This window comes from Acipenser ruthenus, chromosome 46, assembly GCF_902713425.1.
Source record: "Acipenser ruthenus chromosome 46, fAciRut3.2 maternal haplotype, whole genome shotgun sequence".
NCBI classification, from domain to species: Eukaryota; Metazoa; Chordata; class Actinopteri; order Acipenseriformes; family Acipenseridae; genus Acipenser; species Acipenser ruthenus.
In genome coordinates, this window is record NC_081234.1 from 3,944,240 (window position 1) to 3,967,448 (window position 23,209).

The following is a 23,209-nucleotide window of genomic DNA, read 5'->3' on the forward strand; positions in this document are numbered from 1 at the left end:
CACCATGTATTTTGAAATATAGAAATTACAGAATTAGCAACAGAAATCATCTGTCACCTTAAGTTATCAAAGTCTTAAACGTATGTGTCCCTACATAATGCCTTGACAGTGCATTCTGCTAAGAAACACCTTGAGGTATTGCGATTGCAAATACATTGCTGCAAGCTTTAAATTAAGTGTTTCAAAACATTGCATCAGTGCATGCCACATTCTGCCTTTAATTCCATTTCACTTCAAAGTGAAATCACACAAATCCAAGGGTATATTCTTTACTTTTCTGTCTCAAACATTTTATATACTGTAGAGCTTCTGGTATTGCTACACTGTCCCATGCACCTATGCTGCTTATCATTCAATTATAAACTGCAATGCTGTACAAGCACATGCTAAAAGACGGCACTAGGGTTGGAACACTAATTTGTTGGCAAGGTAATGTGGGTCCCGCTCATTAAATGTCCTGAAAAATGATTCTTTTACCACCTAGTTTCTACTCTAATTCAGTCTGCCCTCTATGGGAGAGAGTGGTCTGGTTTTATTTTGAAAGCCAAAAACAAAAAAATTGGGGAGACAAAAGGACTACTGACTACAGTATTCTTTGCTAATATATAACTGGAAATGTGATTACCCTTGGATTTTTCTAAGCATGCACAGGGTAGTTTGATAGGTATTTTGAAGCCAATGCACCCAATGGCTGGGAAAAGGGGTCAAATACTGTCCGACAGCGCTGGTTTGTGGACCATTATACTTGCTGACTGAAGACATTGAAGTGCAGCAGACAGACATCAACTTGCCCAAATTTAAACTGCTTAAATACTTATTACCCAGGCAGAATATGGCAATTTTAGACAAAACTGATAGGAATGGTATAATTGGCAAGGGGTGTAGCAGAGTATTTCACTGACATGTGCAAACTAAATCAGATATCATCAGTGTGAGATCCAGACTTAGTGAGCTCTGCAGGTATCAAAAAAGCAAGCAGAAAAAGATTCTCAAAACCAGAGACAATATACTTAATTTCAGCTGCTACAATGTCAAATATTCACCTGCGAAAGAGGATCCACCTGGAATACAATTTACAGCCATTTAGGTTTCCCCTCAATAAAACAAAGATCAACTGTGCAACAGTTTAAAAGTAACATCCAAACTTTGAAGTGTGTTGTAGCTAGCAAAATAATTCCATAAATGTTGTGCACTTACATTTGCCACATGGTCAAATATGTACCATTTTCAAAGAAAACACATTTAGTCACTTTCTCAACTTATGATATCTTGAACTACACTAGGTTAAAGAAAGTTCTGTTTCCATGCCTTATTTTCAGGAAGTTGCTGCTTCACTTCAAGCATGTTCGTGGATGAAAGCATCTCAGTCAATAGAGGAAGAGGCTGGTTTGTTTATGACAAGAAAGAAAGCACTGAAGGGGTGGGGACAATTTCACTTTCCAGGTGAAATGACCAATGGAAGTGCATTATTACCCAAAAGCACATTTATTTAATCAACTGTAGTACCAGAGATCATCTTTTATAATGGAAATGCATGTTTACTGTAAATGTGTTTCTATCAGAACTGCACATTTGAGTCCAATCTTGCCAATGGTAACATTTAATTATTTGTTAGCTACAACCACTTTAACTGCATGTTTAACCGAAAATGTACTATGAATATCACACATTGAATTACATTTGATCATAGCTGTACACAATAACAAAGTTTTGCATCACCCTATAGAATTAACCAATTTTGCTTCATAAAGTCGAATGAAACCTGCTGAATAATGTTCTTTTAACATACTGAATTACATGCCGCTTTGTAGTTTTCCATATACTCCATGAAAAACTGACAAAATGTGATTACATGATGTTAAATATAAGATCACATTATGTTCCATTTATTTTTTATTTTTTTAAATTAGTCTCAATCCAAAAATTTAAGATGCCAAACGTGTCCATAGCTGTACAGTGTCTTTATATATTGTATATTCAATACTGTATGTAAAAATGAATGTCAATTTTAAAATAAAGTAAAATGTGAAAGTCAACAGTGTACACTAATCATTATGATGTGTATCATTATGGTAAATGACTATAAATGTTTGACCCATTAACAGATATACAACCATGATTTAAAGGAACAAAGCAATGTGCCAATTCATGTGTTTTCTTAGTTCAACTTTGTGGATCTGAAGCAAACTAATTCTATATAATATTGTTCCTTAAAAACACTTGGATATTAATTCATACCATCTAAATGTAACTAACTACCAAGGATGATTTAAATGATGGCAGTATTTAGATCTGCCATAGTTTAGATCAGCGGTTCTCAAACTCTTTGGGCCGCGCCCCCCTTCCTCTTGTCTGTGGTACTTGACTCCCGACGCCCCGCCCCGACACACACGCAGGTTATTAAAAAAATAAATAAAAAGTGTCACTGTTGCTGCTGCTGTTTTTTTTTTTTTTGCACAAATCAATCCACTGTAACAAGAGCAAACTTAACACTGTAGATTACAGTTTACCGATTGTGACCATCTCTTACTACACAGTAAGCTGATAAACAAACATACATTATCAGATGACACGGACTTCATCCAAAAACATGCAAGCTTAAATACACAGAACCATCTACACGCTGACATGCCTGGAGGGGTCAGCAGAAAGACTTTTTTTAAGCTAATATATACCCTATAACAGGACATTTTGGCTGGTATTAAATTCGGCGGATTTATACGATGGGATTTTTTCACAGCACGTTCCCAAAAAAAGTCACAATTTTTCATTTATACTTTCAATTTCAAAACTATTTAAATTAATGTTTATTTAATTAAATATGTCTGCTAAAACAGTATCTCATTAGGCCTTTTTCAACTTTTAAACTTGGTAAAACTTATGCGAATAAGAAAATATAGGAGACAAACGATATGGAAAACGGTTTAAGTTGACTTTTAAGAAGCTCGCTCCCTCGAGGTGGTTTTATTTTTTACTCACAGCGACATTTTATTTAACACTTCCATAGGAAACCGTAACGAGCGTATTTCTGGTCCTAGCGCCCTTCTTCACCATTCCAGTGATGTCACATTGTTTAATGCGCATGCGCTGATGATAAAAACAAGCTGGCAGACGTGGAGCAAATAAGAAACACAATTATTTTTACAATTACTGAACGAATATGATGATGTCTCTGCACTTGATTTGTTTACGTTTTAAGTTCAAAGTTTCTACCCATTCATTAAAAAAAAAAAAACAATTACCAAAAAAAAATCTATTAAAAAAAATGCTATTTTGTTTAATAAAATACTGGCAAAAAAAAAGCTAAGAACATACAAGTAAGAAACGTTTTAGCAAAATATATTATATATACACATGAAATGTAAAAGAAATGTAACTTTTTATTTTATGTTAGACTACTGATAAATATAGTGGTAATAATTTAATTTCCTAATGTGTGAGTTGTTTGAATGTGTATTATGTTATTAAATTTGACACTCTCTGCAGGTTCAGTTTCCCCATACAGGATGTACATTTTATTGTTGGTTTTGTGAACTGCTTATGTGGAACAGGGCCAAGGTTCATTGATTTTTACGAGCTTAACCTCGGTAGAATACTCGTTAGAAAAGCGAGCAAGTAAAAAAAAAACTGTATGGAAAATCATCTAGCGCAGGGCTTCTCAAACTCGGTCCTGAGGACCCCGTGTCTGCTGGTTTTCATTCCAGCCGAGCTCTCAATTACTCAACTCGACCCTTAATTGAACTGATAATTTGCTTAAACATTTTTACTTGTTTTCAGCTCTTGAACAGTTGCAGTTCGAGTTACAGCCAGTGTTTACTGCGACAGCGCGTGGAAGCGACAGCGTAAGAGAAGTACAGTCGTGGAAAAGTACAGAACAGTGAGAAGCAGTTTGAAAGCAGGTTGACAGCTGCAGAAGCTAATTTAAACTTCCAAAAAAAATATATATATATATATATTTAACATGGTCTTGAAGCCAGTAATCTATGACCCCTGCATGATGTGGGAAATCCGAGAAAACCCAACAGAGCTCAACCAAGTGTGTGTAAAGTGCCTCACGATCCAGGACTTGCTTCAACAAGTAAGTGTGTTAGAAATGGAGCTGCAGGAAATGAGACAGCAACAGGAGCTTGAGGAGCTGACACACCCACAATTCATGGAAGCCTGCACCCCTAGCAGACTGAAAGCCACCAGGGAGATGGAAGAGAGTTGAAACAGCTGGGTTCAGATAGGCAGAAGCAGGGAAAAAAAGAAACTTCGTCAAACACAACCACCACAAATCAAAACAACCAACAAATGAGCCACTTCAAAATTTAGATGATCACAACCAGTGTGGAGTAGTGGTTAGGGCTCTGGACTCTTGACCGGAGGGTTGTGGGTTCAATCCCCAGTGGGGGACACTGCTGTTGTACCCTTGAGCAAGGTACTTTACCTAGATTGCTCTAGTAAAAACCCAACTGTAAAAATGGGTAATTGTATGTAAAATAATGTGATATCTGTATAATGTGAAATAATGTATAATGTGATATCTTGTAACAATTGTAAGTCGCCCTGGATAAGGGCGTCTGCTAAGAAATAAATAATAAAAGGAACAACATCTAGGACCCTGTAAACAGTGCTGGCCAGGCAGCAAAAAGAAGGGAGGTCATGATTGTTGGGGACTCCATATTGAGAAACACAGCAAGTTCAGTTCGCAGTTTGGACCCCCTTACTACAACAATGTGTTGCCGCCCAGGAGCCTCTGTCACGCACCTGACAGAGGCTCCTGGATAAATGCGCTTTATTTGCTCTTATCTGCCCCCTATTTTACTACATTTAATCCTGTACTTCAGAGTACTGTAATCTGCCAAGTGTTTAATCTGTAGTATTTTGTAGTTAATCATATCCTGATGTAACTATCACTGTTATCTGCTGTATTATTGAATTGTATTTTGTCACACTTGTACTTGCTTGAACCAAAGTCATTGTATTTATCTTGCTCTCATTGTATTATTACTTGTACTGTAACAGTTGAAATGTATTTGCTTACGATTGTAAGTTGCCCTGGATAAGGGCGTCTGCTAAGAAATAAAATAATAATAAATCGGTACAAACAACTTTGGAAGAGACAGACCAAGATCCCTGCAAAACAAATTCAGAGAGCTAGGAAGGAAATTAAAAGACAAGACCAAAACTGTGGTATTTTCTGGGATACTGCCGGCACCTTGCAAAGGACCATATGGACAGCTGGAAATACAAAATCAAAATGCATGGCTGAAAACGTGGTGCACGCAGGAAGGCTTCACCTTTCTTGAACATTGGAGCACATTCTACAACAAGGACTATCTATACAGGTGGGACGGACTGCACTTAAATAAAAAGGGAGCCAATCTACTCGGAGAAAGGATCCTTGACGAGGTCCAGAAGCATGTAAACTAGAAAGGAAGGGGGGAGAAAACAAAAAAACAGAAGGGAGACCACATCAAAACAAGGGCATGTAAGACAACTATTAAATGTATTTATCTTAATGCTAGACGTCTCAGAAACAAAATGTTAGAACTTGAAGCTACTGCACTAACAAGTAACTACGATGAGATTGGTGTTACAGAAACTTGGTTGTCAGAGTGATGGAGACGCATATAATATTAGTGAGTACACACTATATAGGAAAGGCAGGACAGAAGAGACGGAGGGGTAGCGCTATACATAAGCCCAGGTGTTAAATCAGGACAAAGAAAACAATGCAGAATCAATATGGGTCAGAATAATGGACACAAATTCAAAGGGCATAATAATAGGAGCATGCTATAGACCGCCAAATTCAGACGCTGAGCAAAATAATCTGTTATACAATGTTCGAAATGCGTGTAGAAAAGGAGAAACCATACTAATGGGGGATTTCAACTTCCCCCATATAAAATGGGAAAACCCAATGGGGGGCACGACGGACGAAATTGAAATGGTGGAAATGACAAATGACTGCTTCCTAACGCAATTTGTCAAGGCACCGACTAGAGGGGAGGCATGCCTTGATTTAGTCTTTTCAAATAACGAAGACAGAATAACTAAAACAGAGGTCAGAGAGCCATTGGCAAACTCAGACCACAACATGGTCTCATTTGAAGTGTTTTTTAAAACCCCAAAAGTAATGACTAAAGCTAAGGTTTACAATTTTAGAAAAGCAAACTATGAAGGTATGAAACAGAAACTAACAGAAGTAGATTGGAGTAAAATAGAGAAAACATCCACAGAAAAGGGATGGCTGTTTTTTAAAAATGTAGTATTAGAGGCGCAAAACAATGATATCCCAAAAGGAAGACAAATCTAAACATAAAACAAATAGCCAAAATTGTTTAATAGATCAATGAAAAAAAATATTCAGTGAAAAAAGGCACTTTACAGAGGACCAAAAACAAAGTACACAGAAAGAGTACTTGGAACTGCAAACACAAGTCAAAAAGGAAGTTAGAAAGGCCAAGAGAGAGATAGAAATCAATATTGCTAAGGGGGCTAAAACCAATTCCAAAATGTTTTTCCAATATTATAAAAGCAAGAGAACATTCAAAAGAGGAGGTTAAATGTCTAAGAGACAAATGGCAAAATCATAGTTGAAGAAAAAAAAATAGCAAATATATTAAATGATTACTTTTCACAGCTTTTTACAAAGGAGGACACGGACAACATGCCCCAAGTTTTAAATAACATTAGCATAACAGAGGCAGAAGTGTTAAAGGGACTAGGAGCTCTTAAAATAAACAAATCCCATGGGCCGGATTAGATCCTCCCAACAGTACTCAAAGAAATAAAAGAAGTTATTTACAAACCGCTAACCAAGATCATGCAACAGTCTCTTGACACAGGGGTTGTACCGACAGACTGGAAAATAGCAAACATAATACTGATTCACAAAAAGGGTGACAAAACCGAACCAGGTACTACAGACCAATAAGCCTGACCTCTATTTTATGTAAACTTATGGAAACTATAATAAGATCCAAAATGGAAAATTACTTATATGGTAACAATATTCTGGGAGACAGTCAGCATGGTTTTAGGAAAGGGAGATCGTGTCCAACTAACCTGCTTGATTTTTTTGAGGATGCAATATCGACAATGGATCATTGCAAAGCATACGACATGGTTTATTTAGATTTCCAGAAAGCTTTTGACAAAGTCCCGCGTAAAAGATTCATTCTCAAACTGAACGCAGTACGGATTAAGGAAATGCATGCACGTGGATTAGGGAGTGGTTAACATGTAGAAAACAGAAAGTACTGATTAGAGAAGAAACCTCAAAATGGAGTGAGGTAACCACAGGAGTACCACCCACAGGGATCAGTATTGGGTCCTCTGCTATTCCTAATCTACATTAATGATTTAGATTCTGGTATAGTAAGCAAACTTGTTAAATTTGCAGACAACACAAAAATAGGAGGAGCGGCAAAAACTGCTGCAGCAGCAAAGGTCATTCAAAATGATCTAGACAGCATTCAGAACTGGACAGACACATGGGCAATGACATTTAATAGAGAAAAGTGTAACGTACTGCACGCAGGCAATACAAATGTGCATTATAAATATCATATGGGAGATACTGAAACTGAAGAAGGGAACTATGAAAAAGACCTAGGAGTTTATGTTGACTCAGAAATGTCTTCATCTAGACAATGTGGGGAAGCTATAAAAAAGGCCAACAAGATGCTCGGATATATTGTGAGAAGTGTTGAATTTAAATCAAGGGAAGTAATGTTAAAACTTTATAATGCATTAGTAAGACCTCACATAGAATATTGTGTTCAGTTCTGGTCACCTCGTTACAAAAAGGATATTGCTGCTCTAGAAAGAGTGCAAAGAACACCAACCAGAATTATCCCAGGTTTAAAAGGCATGTCGTATGCAGACAGGCTAAAAGAATTGAATCTATTCAGTCTTGAACAAAGAAGACTATGCGGTGATCTGATTCAAGCATTCAAAATCCTAAAAGGTACAGACAATGTCGACCTAGGGGACTTTTTTTACCTGAAAAAAGAAACAAGGACCAGGGGTCACAAATGGAGATTAGATAAAGGGGCATTCAGAACAGAAAATAGGAGGCACTTTTTTACACAGAGAATAGTGAGGGTCTGGAACCAACTCCCCAGTAAATGTTGTTGAAGCTGACACACTGGGATCCTTCAAGAAGCTGCTTGATGAGATTCTGGGATCAATAAGCTACTAACAACCAAACGAGCAAGATGGGCTGAATGACCTCCTCTCGTTTGTAAGCTTTATGTTCTTACTTATCAAATGTTTTACCTAACTTGGAATCTGCAACTGCTCAAGAGCTGAAAACAAGTAAAAATGTATAATTAAACAAATTATCAGTTCAATTAAAAGGTCTAGTTAAGTAATTGAGAGCTCGGTTGGAATGAAAACCAGCACACACAGGGGGTCCCCAGGACCGAGTTTGAGAAGCCCTGATCTATTGAGTATATTTCCTCAGAATAACCTGAAAATGTAGTGACACATGCAAATTAGGCTATGAGATCACAAAACGTCACAGGGAATTCCCTTTGACTCGCTAGAATTTGCAGTGGATGGAAAACCATTTTTTCGTCCTTATGTCGCTACTGTTTTTGTAGCAATTTTACATAGTAACTTATAAACTCGCTCGATAAATGGATGGAAAGCGCACTATTTACAGCAACTCCTTACAGCATCTACAATGTAACTGCAGCAACTTTGAGTACAACAAAGAAGGCCATCTTATCAGTTACAGTATGTATCGTTCTTATATGGCCCTTAACTTTAAGAACCAGTAAACGTTTATGATAAACATTTGCTGTCTCAGTTTTAAAACTATGGTTCACAACATAACACAGTGGAACGATCACAGTAATACCATGCAGTAATTGTAGGGCAGTACTGCCACGTGTGAAATCTTTAACAATAAAGCCAAAACGAAAATGCTTTTATTTGCTTCAAAATTTGGGATTCGGCCAAATACTAAATCCATCTCAAAAGATTTGGCCGAATACCGAACCGAATACTGAATCTACAAAAACTGTCAAGAAAACTGAAAGAAAATTGAAAAAAAACAGGACTGGCAGCTACTTACAAGGGAGGCACACAATCTATAGCTTTGATCCTTTTAGTTCATAGTATTTTTATTTCCAAATGGAAATATTCAGTATTCTCTCTAGAACACGTTTGACAGACAAAGCAACAAAGCACAAAAGTCTACAACAATTTGCCATTACTATATATTACAGGTTTACTGTATAACTTTACTCCATGAAAAGTGTGATGTGACTGTGCTGTTGCATACGGGGGTATGTTTGCATTCAGCATCTGAGTGATGTGTTTAGTGCGTGCGCCACCAGTAATTTAGGGAGTTGACAGAGACAGAGTTCAAACGTGTTCTTGTTATTAAATACAGCAGTTTTCAATACAGGATTTGTGTCTTATTTAAAGAACCGCACACATTGGGGGGGATGTATTGAAATCGATGTGTGTCTGGGCGGGTATAGGATTCGGTTCACCGAATCCTAAGTATTCGTCCGAATCCGAACCCTGCTCAAAAAGTAGGCATTTGGGCCAAATCCGAAAACTGAATCCTGGATTAGGTGCATGTTGATTCAAAATCATTTCAAACTGGTTAATAGACTGACTAGCAAGCACTGGCAAAATCAGCTCAGTTTTATACGGTGCAAACCGTTTCAACGTTTTGTTTCTGGACTTTGCGATACCTGCATGATGTCTGCATTAATAGCTGTATCGACAACATATCAACAATAACAACCATTTTGCTACAGACTTTCAAGAAGTCTGGCACAATTTTGGTTGTTACTTAATTAAACCCTTCTAAAAAAAGAACACAAAAATGCTTAAAATAAAAAAGAAAAGTCCTACAACAGTAGCAGGCAGTTTACACTCCCTGTGGGTTTCTGATCGCATCATCAATTCCACATTTAAATTCACTGATGGAAATGTCCAATCTACTTTTAATGTTTTCAAGCAAATTGGCTTCGCCACTGCCATTCCCATATCCACTTTGATATCTGACACATCACTTCTCTTGTCCAGCGCTTCTTTAATCTGTTCTGTATACCAGTCTGACAGAGGGTGGGATACGAGCACTGTATGCAACCCTCTGACTGGTGGAAGTATTATTGGCAAGCCAATCAAAATAGCCAATAAAGCCTAAATAAAAGTACTTGCCCATTATAACGCTACCCTAGTTTAAGATGTGTGCTGTAATTAAAAACAAAAAAAGAAAACCCTGAACCTTCTAACGCCCCCATTTGAGAACCGCTGGTTTAGATTAATCAAATAGACCCTCACTGTATTTTATTTCCTAAGACAACACATACAGGCACAGCCATTTTAAAGACTTGTAAAGGTACATGTACACTACATACCATTTAGGCCTCCTGCTGTGGTCACGGAAGCAGTCTGTTTCTGGTCATAAGCAGGCCCAATGTTGCCTAGATCCTGCAGGAAATAAATCAATAAAAGAGTGAGAAAAGTGTGCCTATTTGATGGGGCATGTGTGCAAAGAGCTTGTCTGGAGGGACACATGACCATTCCTTAAGGAATGCAGTCTCCAATTCCTTGACAGATTTGAGTCTTGGAAAACGGAAGGACTAAATAACTGAACATCTTATACACACTGCAGACCCTCTGTAATCAAACCTTCAGTGGCTTTGGTAATGCAATCAAATTGCTTAAATACATAGATACAGACTTGAAACGTTGGTCAAAAGGTTTTACTAGATTCTTTATGATGCACTCTTGGACAACTAGTGTGTTTATACTTACAACTCAGACCTGATGGCTTAAAACATAAGAAAGTTTACAAACGAGAGGCGGCCACTCGGTCCATCTTGCTCGTTTGGTTGTTAATAGCTTATTGATCCCAGAATCTCATCAAGCAGCTTCTTGAAGGATACCAGGGTGTCAGCTTCAACATTACTGGGGAGCTGGTTCCAGACCCTCACAATTCTATGTGTAAAAAAGTGCCTCCTATTTTCTGTTCTGAATGCCCCTTTATCTAATCTCCATTTGTGACCCCTGGTCCTTGTTTCTTTTTTCAGATCAAAAAGTCCCCTGGGTCGACAAACTGTGGCTTTGATACAGTACAAGCTTCACTATCCGACAATAATATTCAATATACGAATACTAAAGTCGCTCATAAACTGGTCTCCAGGATTTTTTCATTGAGTCTCAGGTCTCAGCTACAAACACAACCCTGCTAAAATTACATGAACTTATTCCTCCCAATTTACACAACTATACGTGTGTCTGCAATTATTTGCACAACTATACAACTTGTCTGAAATCAATATTAAGTTTGGAACTAGGATATTAGGGTAATAATGAAATGAAATACTATTTTCTGTTCTGAATGCCCCTTTATCTAATCTCCATTGGTGACCCCTGGTCCTTGTTTCTTTTTTCAGGTCAAAAAAGTCCCCTGGGTCGACATTGTCTATACCTTTTAGGATTTTAAATGCTTGAATCAGATCACCGCATAGTCTTCTTTGTTCAAGACTGAATAGATTCAATTCTTTTAGCCTGTCTGCATACGACATGCCTTTTAAACCCGGGATAATTCTGGTTGCTCTTCTTTGCACTCTTTCTAGAGCAGCAATATCCTTTTTGTAACGAGGTGACCAGAACTGAACACAATATTCTAGGTGAGGCCTTACTAATTAATGCATTGTGAAGTTTTAACATTACTTCCCTTGATTTAAATTCAACACTTCTCACAATATATCCGAGCATCTTGTTGGCCTTTTTTACAGCTTCCCCACATTGTCTAGATGAAGACATTTCTGAGTCAACATAAACTCATAGGTCTTTCATAGATTCCTTCTTCAATTTCAGTATCTCCCATATGATATTTATAATGCACATCTTTATTGCCTGTGTGCACTTCTCTATTAACATTTGCCATGTGTCTGCCCAGTTCTGAATGCTGTCTAGATCATTTTGAATGACCTTTGCTGCTGCAGTGTTTGCCACTCCTCCTATTTTTGTGTCGTCTGCAAATTTAACAAGTTTGCTACTATACCAGAATCTAAATCATTAATGTAGATTAGGAAGTGCAGAGGTCCTAATACTGCTCCCTGTGGTACACCACTGGTTACCTCGCTCCATTTTGAGGTTTCTCCTCTAATCAGTACTTTGTTTTCTACATGTTAACCACTCCCTAATCCATGTGCATGCATTTCCTTGAATCCCTACTGCGTTCAGTTTGAGAATTAATCTTTTATGCGGGACTTAATCTTTTAATGCACTTTTGTCCCAGATGGCTTTGCAGGGTGCAGAATCTGGTTTGTTTACATTTTGCTGTCTAAAACTTTTAAATCAAGGCTCAAGAGCTGCGGTGTTGCTTCTGTGTTTTTTATATATATTAATCTCGCATATCACACTGAGCTCTTTTTCATTTGCCATTTTTTTAAACCGTCGCATAAATTCTGGTGAGGTGGTAAATAAGTGCAAGTTACTTTCATTTGTAGCATGTCAAAAAATATTTGTTTGAATATTCAGATATTTGTCCCAGCACTAAAAAAAAAACTATTTGATAATGAAGTTTAGTGGCAACTAGACTTGTTTCACACTTATCCCAGATAAATTTATATATGTTTAAATGTCTTTTCATATTATAGCATATTATAGAATCCTCTGCCTTCATCTCTCTCTCTCAGCTTTCCGTCAAATATATTTTTTGGTTCTGTTGTTCAGTAAAAATCCTAACTTCCTAATGCTGTTGTCTGTGCCCGTTTGACGCAGACAACGAGGGTGTTGTCTCAGGGACCGCTGCTTTCAAAGTAGAGCAAAAACTAGACTAAAGCCGTCGTAGAGTCCCCCTCTGGAGCAGGACACTTTTAGGACAGCTGCATTTACACTACAAAAAAACAAAGACATAAGCCGTCTCAAAAGTGGCTAGAGTAAACAGGGCTTAAAGTATAAAGTCTGGACGCTAGTAAGAGACCAACTTAACAGGGAGATTTAGCTTTTATATATTACAGAATACACGTCAGAGATACATAAATCTTTCATTTGAGGGATGGTCCAGTCACGCTATTTAACTAAATAAAAACAAAATAACACTGGGTGCTGGGATTTGTTCTAAATAGGAAGGCCATTCTCCTCTGGTTAGGAACAGACTCTCTCAGGTCAGCATTTTGAATACTCTCTGTATGTAAAACACATAATGCAACATTTTAAGCTGTAATGAAATTACAACCTTACATTTTTAAATCTACTTTTCATTTCCTGATTTCAATGTGTATTTCCTTTTATCAACACTGACATACTTCTTGCTGGGAAATTTACAGGGAAATGTATCTGGTTAGACAATTTGTTAACACTTCTTTCCCTCTTTGATTCTGCTGGTTTTGTCCCCAAATAGAAACCACAGTACCTGGTCAAGGAGACCAAATTTTGGGTAGTCCTCCTCTGGGTCTTTGCTTCCCGGATCTGGGTGCTCTTTAACCAGAAAGACATCCCGTTCCTTGCTCTGAAATGAGTTGCAATTATCAAATTTCATTAGGAATAAATAAATTCACATTACTATAATTTGCTGCACAATATCTGAAGTCCCTATGCATACACACTTTTAAGATCACAGGGCACAATCCAATTAAATGTTTCCAAGGGAATATTCTAAAAGACACATCTGTTCACAATAAGTTTAGGTTTTGAAAGAAACCCATGTTTTAGCATGCATGTATTTTCATTTTTAAAACAAGATATATAGTACTCCACTAGGTTAAAAAAATCTGGTTTGCAAGCCTTGTTTTCAGATTGTCCATGTACATTTAAGAAATATTTTTTGCAAATACTGTACAATAGTGTATTTACATAACATTAATTATAAAGAAAAGGAATTTACCATGGTTTTTACAATGTTATTTGGCCATGTTAATTTGCCAGGTCTCTGTCTGGTGGTCATGCATTCCCAGTACTTGTCAATAAAAGGGATTATATCCTGCAAACAAACAAAAAAAACACTGAATTAAATAAAACAAAAGTAAAAAGAGAATATGGCTTTGTTCCTGAAACAACCCAAGAGGCTATTCAGATTTTAATTGAAATCGAGCAGATAAGATTTAAAACTATTGTACTTGCATCATGTGACGGCACGTTCCAGGATCCCGGCATCTCAATTTCCGGGGAACGAGCGGTTTATTTGAAATCCTTTTCCTTTGCTGTATTGACTGATTTTACTTTATTTTTTATTTTTTTTAACTTTATTTTTGTTTCACTTCTGACAGAAAAAGGTGGAGTTGTAGTTCAGGCACAACTACAAAAGCATTTAAAATATCAATGCCGAGAAGGAAACTGCAGTGATCACTGCTGTCCCGTTATGCTCAGCTTCAGCATGGTACAATTCAACAGTAGGTTTTCATTTATTTCCCGTGCATGAAGAGACGAGAAATGTGACCTGAAAACCCGGGTACCCATCAGGTTTTAAATTACCCGACCTGGATCTCTTTTTACTACCTGGGTATCGATTGTTGATTTGAGAATTTAAAGAATGTAGAAAACATGGCACAATGCAGTTGTAAGCGCGGGTCTCTAGCTGGCACAATAATAACAACAAGCTTTGCATAGCCTTTTCATAACTGTTAGGATATCAATGTTTTACAGAAAACAATAACACACAGCGACAAGTCAATCTCAATAAGAGAACTGTGGCGACTATTCTTCTCAGGTACTAAATCGGAAAGAAAACAGCATATGTGGCTTATGTCAGCGATAACTCTGCGATCCATTAATAATAACCATGTGACTTCCAATACGAATGCTTTATATACAGATAGTGTTTCTTACCAAAAATATCAAATAAGTGCCTTTATTTAAAATAAAGAAAAAGCACACACACTTCAAAATGTGTAAGGTGCAAAGTACAAAATTAAATCAGTATGAGAAAAAACATTTCTCACACACTTATAAAAAGTCATATTTACTATTCCAACCTTACCTCTCATTATTTTGACTGACTCGTACATTAAATATGTACTGCAGACTCAGCTCATAATGGAAACTTAAATGCCCCTCAGGGAGACTATTGTTACCACCAGCAAAATCGACCTCAGATTGAACAGAAGGATAGTGCGAATGGTAGAAAAAGAACCAAGGATAACTGCCAAAGAGATACAAGCTGAACTCCAAGGTGAAGGTACGTCAGTTTCTGATCGCACCATCCGTCGCTTTTTGAGCGAAAGTGGGCTCAAGGAGGACTCCACTTTTGACAGAAAAACATAAAAAAGCCAGACTGGAATTTGCTAAAATGCATATTGACAAGCCACAATCCTTCTGGGAGAATGCCCTTTGGACAGATGAGTCAAAACTGGAGCTTTTTGGCAAGTCACATCAGCTCTATGTTCACAGACGAAAAAAATGAAGCTTTCAAAGAAAAGAACACCATACCTACAGTGAAACATGGAGGAGGCTCGGTTATGTTTTGGGGCTGCTTTGCTGCACCTGGCTCAGGGTGCCTTGAATCTGTGCAGGGCACAATGAAATCTCAAGACTGTCAAGGCATTCTGGAGCGAAACGTACTGCCCAGTGTCAGAAAGCTCTGTCTCAGTCGCAGGTCATGGGTCCTCCAACAGGATAATGACCCAAAACACACAGCTAAAAGCACCCAAGAATGGATAAGAACAAAACATTGGACTTTTCTGAAGTGGCCTTCTATGAGTCCTGATCTGAATCCTATCGAACATCTATGGAAAGAGCTGAAACTTGCAGTATGGAGAAGGCACCCATCAAACCTGAGACAGCTGGAGCAGTTTGTTCAGGAAGAGTGGGCCAAACTACCTGTTAACAGGTACAGAAGTCTCATTGAGAGCTACAGAAAACGTTTGATTGCAGTGATTGCCTCTAAAGGTTGTGCTACAAAATATTAGGTTAGCGGTCCCATCATTTTTGTCCATGCCATTTTCATTTGTTTTATTATTTACAATATTATGTTGAATAAAAAATCAAAAGCAAAGTCTGATTTCTATTAAATATGGAATAAACAATGGTGGATGCCAATTACTTTTGTCAGTTTCAAGTTATTTCAGAGAAAATTGTGCATTCTTCGTTTTTTGTGGAGGGGTACCAACAAATTTGAGCACGTCTGTATATATATATATATATATATATATTAGATAGTGCACCTGGCTTCCGTTTCATGAATCCAGGAAAATGGGCCAGTGTGCCAAAAAGCTGAAAAATAATTTACAAACCATTTTTTGCTGTGTTGGTACTCGCTCCCGTGACATGGCAAATCTTTTACAAATCTGGTTTTCTACAACTAAGCAAGCAATAAGGCAAAAGTAAAACTCTGAAATCAATAAATAAAGAAAGTAATTATGAAAAAAAAAATGAAGACAAACATTTAGAGTGAAGTCTTCATCTGGCTCCATTATGCCAGTGAAAATAAAGTAATGTTCTGCCTTGTTTGGCGCCAGTTTCCCAGACTTGCAGATAAAACAGCAGTTTTATTGTTGTGAACTTTATTGTTATGAATTAAACGAACATTTCGTTTAAATCATATCCAGTCTCGCAGTAAGACGTCCTGATCGACGCCCAGATATGCAATCGAATTGTCTAACTTTTTGATTTGGGATCCGATGTGTTCAGGTCAAAAATGCCATTCACAATCTTTCCAGGACTCGTTGGTATCACTCGGCACACGTTTTTCCTTTGTTTACTGAATTAAAACACAGAACTCAATGACCAGCAACGTCACACAGCACGTATCTATTCCAATTAAAGCAAAAGTAGCATAATATTACGCAAACCACCAAATGATATTTTTTTGCTGTAGTGTATTCAGAATAAAACACCTATCATATAGCAACCTAAATATCCTACATCTGTTTAATTCTAACAAATATTTATAAAATAATCTTAAGTGTAAATATTGTAACCTGGCCAAAACAAAAGAAAATACATTACAACATTACAATAGTTTAACATTACTAATTACAACTAGCCATCAAGTGCTGACATCAGATGAATCCAAGTCAAGATACTGTGTTTTCAATAAATAAATAATTCAAAACAAGGATACCTGGTTGTACTTTTAATACAGTGCAAATGTTGACGTTGCTCCATCCATTCACAGAAAGTCAACAGTAGATGTTTTACATTGAACTGCAGTCCAGAGTTAAAAAAATAACTCCTTTCCAACTCCAAGTATCTTGCCTTTTCTTATTAGTCACTGTGTTGTTCTGCTTATTTAGTATGTCTTGATATTCATCATAATGTTAAATTACCTTTCTAATTTCAATATGTATTTAATATGCAAATAACAGGTTTAAGACTGATAACACTTTTGTTAAGCATCAGCATTAAAAAATAAGAAAGACGCGTTTGCTTCTACTAGTAGCTAATGTATAAGGTTTTATTTTTGTGTACTCAAATATCTAATATGCTATTTGAATTTTTTTTTTTTCGTGTAATCATGTATTCGACTACACTGACCCACGGATCCCTAATTAAGATTATTATAATTCAGTTTTAGCGTTGCTGTCACCATATGGTAACAGCTCGGTTGCATGTTTGCTTGTGGAAAAATGAGTATCACTTGCACACATACATTTTCAAATCTTGAATACAGTATTCTCATTTTCTGACAAGCACATAAATGTGTGCATGTTAAATGGCTGAAGGAACATATATTGAAAGGTTTCGTTTAGCCACTTTCTTTTGAGACGCGGGCTCTCTTTGGTTACCATACACAGTTAGAAACATACTGGAAATAAAAAACCATCATGAAAAAATATATAAATATATTGGGCCAGATGAAAACAGTAGCTCAGTGGCCCAAGGGGCCAGCAGTTAAAAATCTAAAATGTAGAGCTCTGTCACGCTCCCTTGTCTTTACCTTGTCTTTCGAAAACATGGTTTTAGGATGCTCCTCCTGATTCCTGGAGCGCCACGTCAAGTTGGCAAGAGCCGTAAGGCACATCTCCTTCAGGTCTGAGGAATGAGACAAAAAACATTCATCAGCACTGGTCTGAGAACTCATGAGCAGGTAAACTGCTCCACCCAAAGGCAAGGCAGAATTGCAGATTTATTTGCCTTTCATCATTGGAAACCCAGGTTCGATTGTTTCAACACACACACAATCAGTAGTGGTCTCAATTCTGCCCCCAGTTAACATCACTGAATAACCACACAACTGGGTAGAAATGCTGATTAAGGGCTTCTGGCCAGAAAGAGCGAAGTTAAATGGCACATAGACAATGCCATGGGCTCGTCTTTCATGGGCACTACATTCACAAGCACAACTCTGTGGAATCCACCAGTGTAACAGAAGCATGTGGAGTTAAGAGTTGAACATTTTCAAAAATTGCATTTATAGTTATTATACTACATGTACTTTATGGCCTTTCAACTTACTGGCTTGTTTCCTTAGGAAATAGGTATTGCCGCTGTGATGACACACGTTGCAGTGAAAAACATAGTTTGTCATGAAGGGAAGGCAGGTTCTGAAAGAAAAAAAATACAAGTTCAATTTAACTTCCTAAAGCATAATTGGGTCTGCAAATAAAACCTGCTGGCACATTTGGTTGAAATTCTAAAACTCCAAAATGTCATTTAATAGATTGAACAGCAACAAAGCATTATTGAAGTTATAAAACTCAAGCAAAATTACCATTTAACTTCAGGGCTAAAGTTGTTTATTTCCAGTTTACTAACATTAAAGGGCACCAATGACTTTGTGAAAGTGTTGTTTAAAATTGAAAAGGGCAGATGTACCGACACCCCCCTATATCATCAGAATCTGATTATCTAAAAGCAGCCAATTATCATTTTGACAAAGTCCTGGGCAAAACCAATGTTTTGTCTGGGGTTCTAGGGGCCGCCTAGACACCCTGCTGCTCTGGGGTTGTACATGATCTCACATGCATTCTCATCCATTTTGGACCACTTTCAGAAGCAAATCTGAACTTTACTTTGTAGAAAAATAAATTACTTGCAACTTGTTATTTACTAGCTGGATCAACCCAATATCTCACATGGCTAGTTTTTGAAATGTTACTGATCAAACCTTTTACATGTATGCCCCCCATTTCTCATATTAATTTTATAAAACCTCAGCAGCAAAAATCATATACAATCTCTGCTTAACTCAATCAAATGCTTCAATCAAATGCCGTAAATACAGGGTTCATACAGTTCTGATCCAATTTTCAAGGACTTTTAAAAGGACCTTCAAGGACCATTTCGACAATTTTCAAAGACCTCATTTAAGGAGTTTGACAATTTTCAATGTTGATCACTAATAGCCAGCTGTAACAAAAATAAAGCTGTTCAATTAAGAGTTTATTTAACTGTATAAACAAATCTAACACTCACTTTGAGTATAGATAAGCTCTGGACCAGAAGACTTTCTTATTCAGTAACACTGAATCAGTTTTGGTACCTATAGTGTTTCATTCTAAAAGCAGTAGAACAATTCAATATTTCATCAATGTCAGAAGCAATAGTCCAAAAATATTGTGTCTCAATCATAGGCGCCTAACTTTGTTAAAAAGTGGGGGGCAAACTGAAGGACTAACTGCCAGACTCATTTTACAATTAAGAAGCTCTAAGAAACCAAGCTTTGCATTTCCGCTCAGTGAAAAACTAAGATTTGTCTCGCAACTGAAAATAAGTAAGCCACAGATGCTTAAATGCAGTGGTAGTCCTGACAGTAAAATTCTGTATTGTAATGTAATTTTAATTCAAAGGCCATTACATGTAATACCGCACAGCAGTTAAACTAGGCACCCTGATGAGACGATGGAAGTGACGGCGTGGGAGAAGTACAGTCGTGGAAAAGTACAGAGCAGTGAGAAGCAGTTTGACAGCTGCAGAAGCCAAGTTAAAAACTTCCAAAAAAAAAAAAAAAAAAAAAAAATTTACATGGTCTTGAAGCCAGTAATCTGTGACCCCTGCATGATGTGGGAAATCCGAGAAAACCCAACAGAGCTCAACCAAGTGTGTGTAAGGTCCTCACGATCCAGGACTTGCTTAAACTAATAAGTATGCTAGAAATGGAGCTGCAGGAAATGAGACAGCAACAGGAGCTTGAGAAGCTGGCACACCCACAATTCATGCAATTCATGGAAGTCAGCACCCCTAGCAGACTGAAAGCCATCAGGGAGATAGAAGAGGGTCAAAACAACTGGGTTCAGGTAGGCAGAAGCAGGAAAAAAAAGAAACTTCGTCAAACACAACCATCAGAAATCCAAACATGCAACAAATGAGCCACTTCAAAATTTAGATGATCAAAACCAACATCAAGAGAACAAAAGGAACAACATCCAGGACCCCATAAACAAACAGTGCTGGCCAGGCAGCAAAAAGAAGGGAGGTCATGATTGTTGGGGACTCCATATTGAGAAACACAGCAAGTTCAGTTTGCAGTTTGGACCCCCTTACTACAACAGTGTGCTGCCTTGTCACACACATCACAGAGAACGTGGACAGGCTCCTAGAACGAACAGGAGAGGACCTGGTAATAGTTGTCCACATCAGTACAAACAACACTGGAAGACACAGGCCAAGATCCCTGCAAAACAAATTCAGAGAGCTAGGAAGGAAATTAAAAGACAAGACCAAAACTGTGGTATTTTTTGGGATACTGTCAGCACCTTGCAAACAAGCATACAGACAGCTGGAAATACAAAATCAAAATGCAAGGCTGAAATCGTGGTGCACACAGAAGGCTTCATCTTTCTTGAACATTGAAGCACATTCTACAACAAGGACTATCTATATAGGTGGGACGGACTGCACTTAAACAAAAAGGGAACCAATCTACTTGGAGAAAGGATCCTTGAGGAGGTTCAGGAGCATTTAAAACTAGAAAAGAAGGGGGGAGAAAACAAAAAAACAGAAGGGAGACCACATCAAAACACAGGCAACACAGCTATTAAATGTATAATAGTATAACCGTTTGTAAACTTTATGTTCTTAAGTACATGCATGTGCTCCCAATTTGAAAAACAGAAAACAGTGCTGGTTTCAAAGCTATTTAAAAACATAGATTTTTAAACGTCATGTTTAATATATTTATTTTAATTTTAATTAAATACGGGCCATAAACACAGGTTTAAAGCTGCTTATATAATTGGTCAGTGCAGAGACCTGGGGTTTGGAATAAACAACTGACCTTGCTTTTAAGATTTAACATATACAAGTGGACCCCCTTTATAATGCCATCCTTGCATACCACCAGCTATTCTCTGTGAACAAATGTCACCAATATAAAACAGTGCTATTTTTACCCTCTATATCGCCACCCCGCTGTCCGCCACCCGCCAACTTCCCCAGCCAAGCAAACAAATATAAGCATTGTAGTTTCCCTCATTGTAGCGCCAGCAAAATAATCACGGCCAATTAATATAACAAAGTTATGCAGTTAACCTTTGACTCGCTTTCCTAGTTCATTGTTAACTGAACGTTCATACCAATGTCATCAACACTCCTGCTCCTAAAGCAAAACAGAAAATACAAAATGGCGAGTCGACCCTACATTTAACACCAGAGCAGAAGAAACAAATCTGCATGTATGCATCTGAAAATAAGAAAGTCAGCAAGACATTGCAAATGCTTTCTTGCCTAAGTGAGGCACACACTGTTAAATCGAAGGACAATCAGAGACATTCTAATGGATAAAAACAAAATGGCTTACTTTGATGGAAGGGGTTGATTTGTTTAACCTGAAAAAGGCTTGACACAGTCTAAAATAAGTGACTTTTATAAACCACGGTAAAATGCTAAAAAAAAAAAAAAAAAAGTATGGTAAGAGATTTGTTTGTTTACGTGCAAGTTTTGCACAAATGAAGACTCGCTTAAACTAAAGCTTTGTTTAATACATATTCAACGTTTTTTTTTTTTTTTAAACTGCTTAAAAAAGAATGCTGTTGAGCTTAAATTGCTTTGCAAAATAAATAGATGGAATCGTTCAAATCGGGGATAGTATTCAGCAGGCTTACACTAGTTGTGCCACAAACAGTGAAGTTCAAATGACCAGTATAGTTTAGAAAATATATTGTTTTTATGGAACTGTTGTTAGTTTTTTTTTTTTTATTATTATTATTATTATTATTATTATTATTATTATTATTATTATTAGTTGTTTTTTTTTATATTAAGTATAAACTGTTCCTCAAAAGTAACCATGTATGTTTCATACAGATGCAGGGTTCCCACTCTTTTCAAGAAATCATTTGCCAGGACATTTCCAGGACTTTTTGAAGGATGTTTTGCGGGTACAAACAAACTATTTAACAATTAGGCTACTTAATTTGATCTAATATATCTCCGGTTGCAACACTCACAATAACCTCAGTGTCATTACAGTATATACCCACCCTCCCCACTCACACACACACAGGTTTTCTCAATGCCCTCACTTTCTGTTCATGTAGCCTACTGTATATATATTTATAAAAATCTCAATCTACTGTATATATATTTATAAAAATCTCATATGGAATAGCTAGTGGCAAGTTTTTCTGACCACACTGGAAAGCAATTTACAGTGTAAAGACAACACAGATGAAAACAGTTCATTTTAACTATTTATTCAACAGATTGACAATATACAGTTCAATTACTTTCTCTCAGTCACTAATTACTTCAGTCAAGACTTTTTGATTTTGTCAACAGAAATGTGCCCGTTTTCTGTACTATATGCCAGTTCTTGCAAAAAATAAATAAAAAAATAAGACAACTGCTCTGTTTCCCTTTCACTCTTTGCTGATTGCTTCAAATCTGAAACCTCACCATCTTTCTACTTGAAACCTTTGACTCTCATTCAACTCGCTTTTTCGGTAGGCACTGGACTGGCTGAGGAGAGTGAAGTCCTGCTTCTTTTCAGCCCTTTCTGCCATCTCATCTGCTTCTTTTTGCATTATTTCAATGCTGTGTAAGACCTTTTGCTTCTGCTTCACATTTTCAATTTTGGTGGCAATCTCTTTCCTTTTCCAGTCGTTTTCAGATTCCACCTTCTTTTCATCCTCCAAGAACTGGACATATCGCATCCTGGCTGCCTTGACATGCTTAACAAGTGCCTTTGTTATGGTATCGTAACGTGAATTTCCTACCAAAGCATCCTGTACTGTGCACAGTGCAATGAGAGTTTTCTTCTTTAGGTTCTCCACCAGCATGTCTTTGTTAACAGAGTATCCCTGCTCAACAGCTGCTTGTCCATATGAGAGTGTGAAAAGGCGCTTGAACAGATTCCAAA

General features: G+C 37.3%; 1 protein-coding gene across 3 annotated transcripts in view; it reads right to left on the reverse strand.

The window, feature by feature from the left end:
• Positions 1-23,209, reverse strand: part of LOC117966104 (set1/Ash2 histone methyltransferase complex subunit ASH2) — a 48,663-nt gene that overhangs the window by 17,871 nt on the left and 7,583 nt on the right. For 2 of the 3 annotated variants that reach the window (XM_059013531.1, XM_059013533.1), the window contains exons 4-9: positions 18,367-18,455; positions 17,849-17,943; positions 13,859-13,954; positions 13,388-13,483; positions 10,377-10,449; positions 1,044-1,061 (exon numbers count right to left, since the gene is read on the reverse strand). In XM_059013531.1, coding sequence (XP_058869514.1) covers positions 1,044-1,061; positions 10,377-10,449; positions 13,388-13,483; positions 13,859-13,954; positions 17,849-17,943; positions 18,367-18,455 — 467 coding nt within the window. The remainder of the gene's footprint in view (positions 1-1,043; positions 1,062-10,376; positions 10,450-13,387; positions 13,484-13,858; positions 13,955-17,848; positions 17,944-18,366; positions 18,456-23,209) is intronic. The other variant, XM_059013532.1, reaches the window with a different exon arrangement.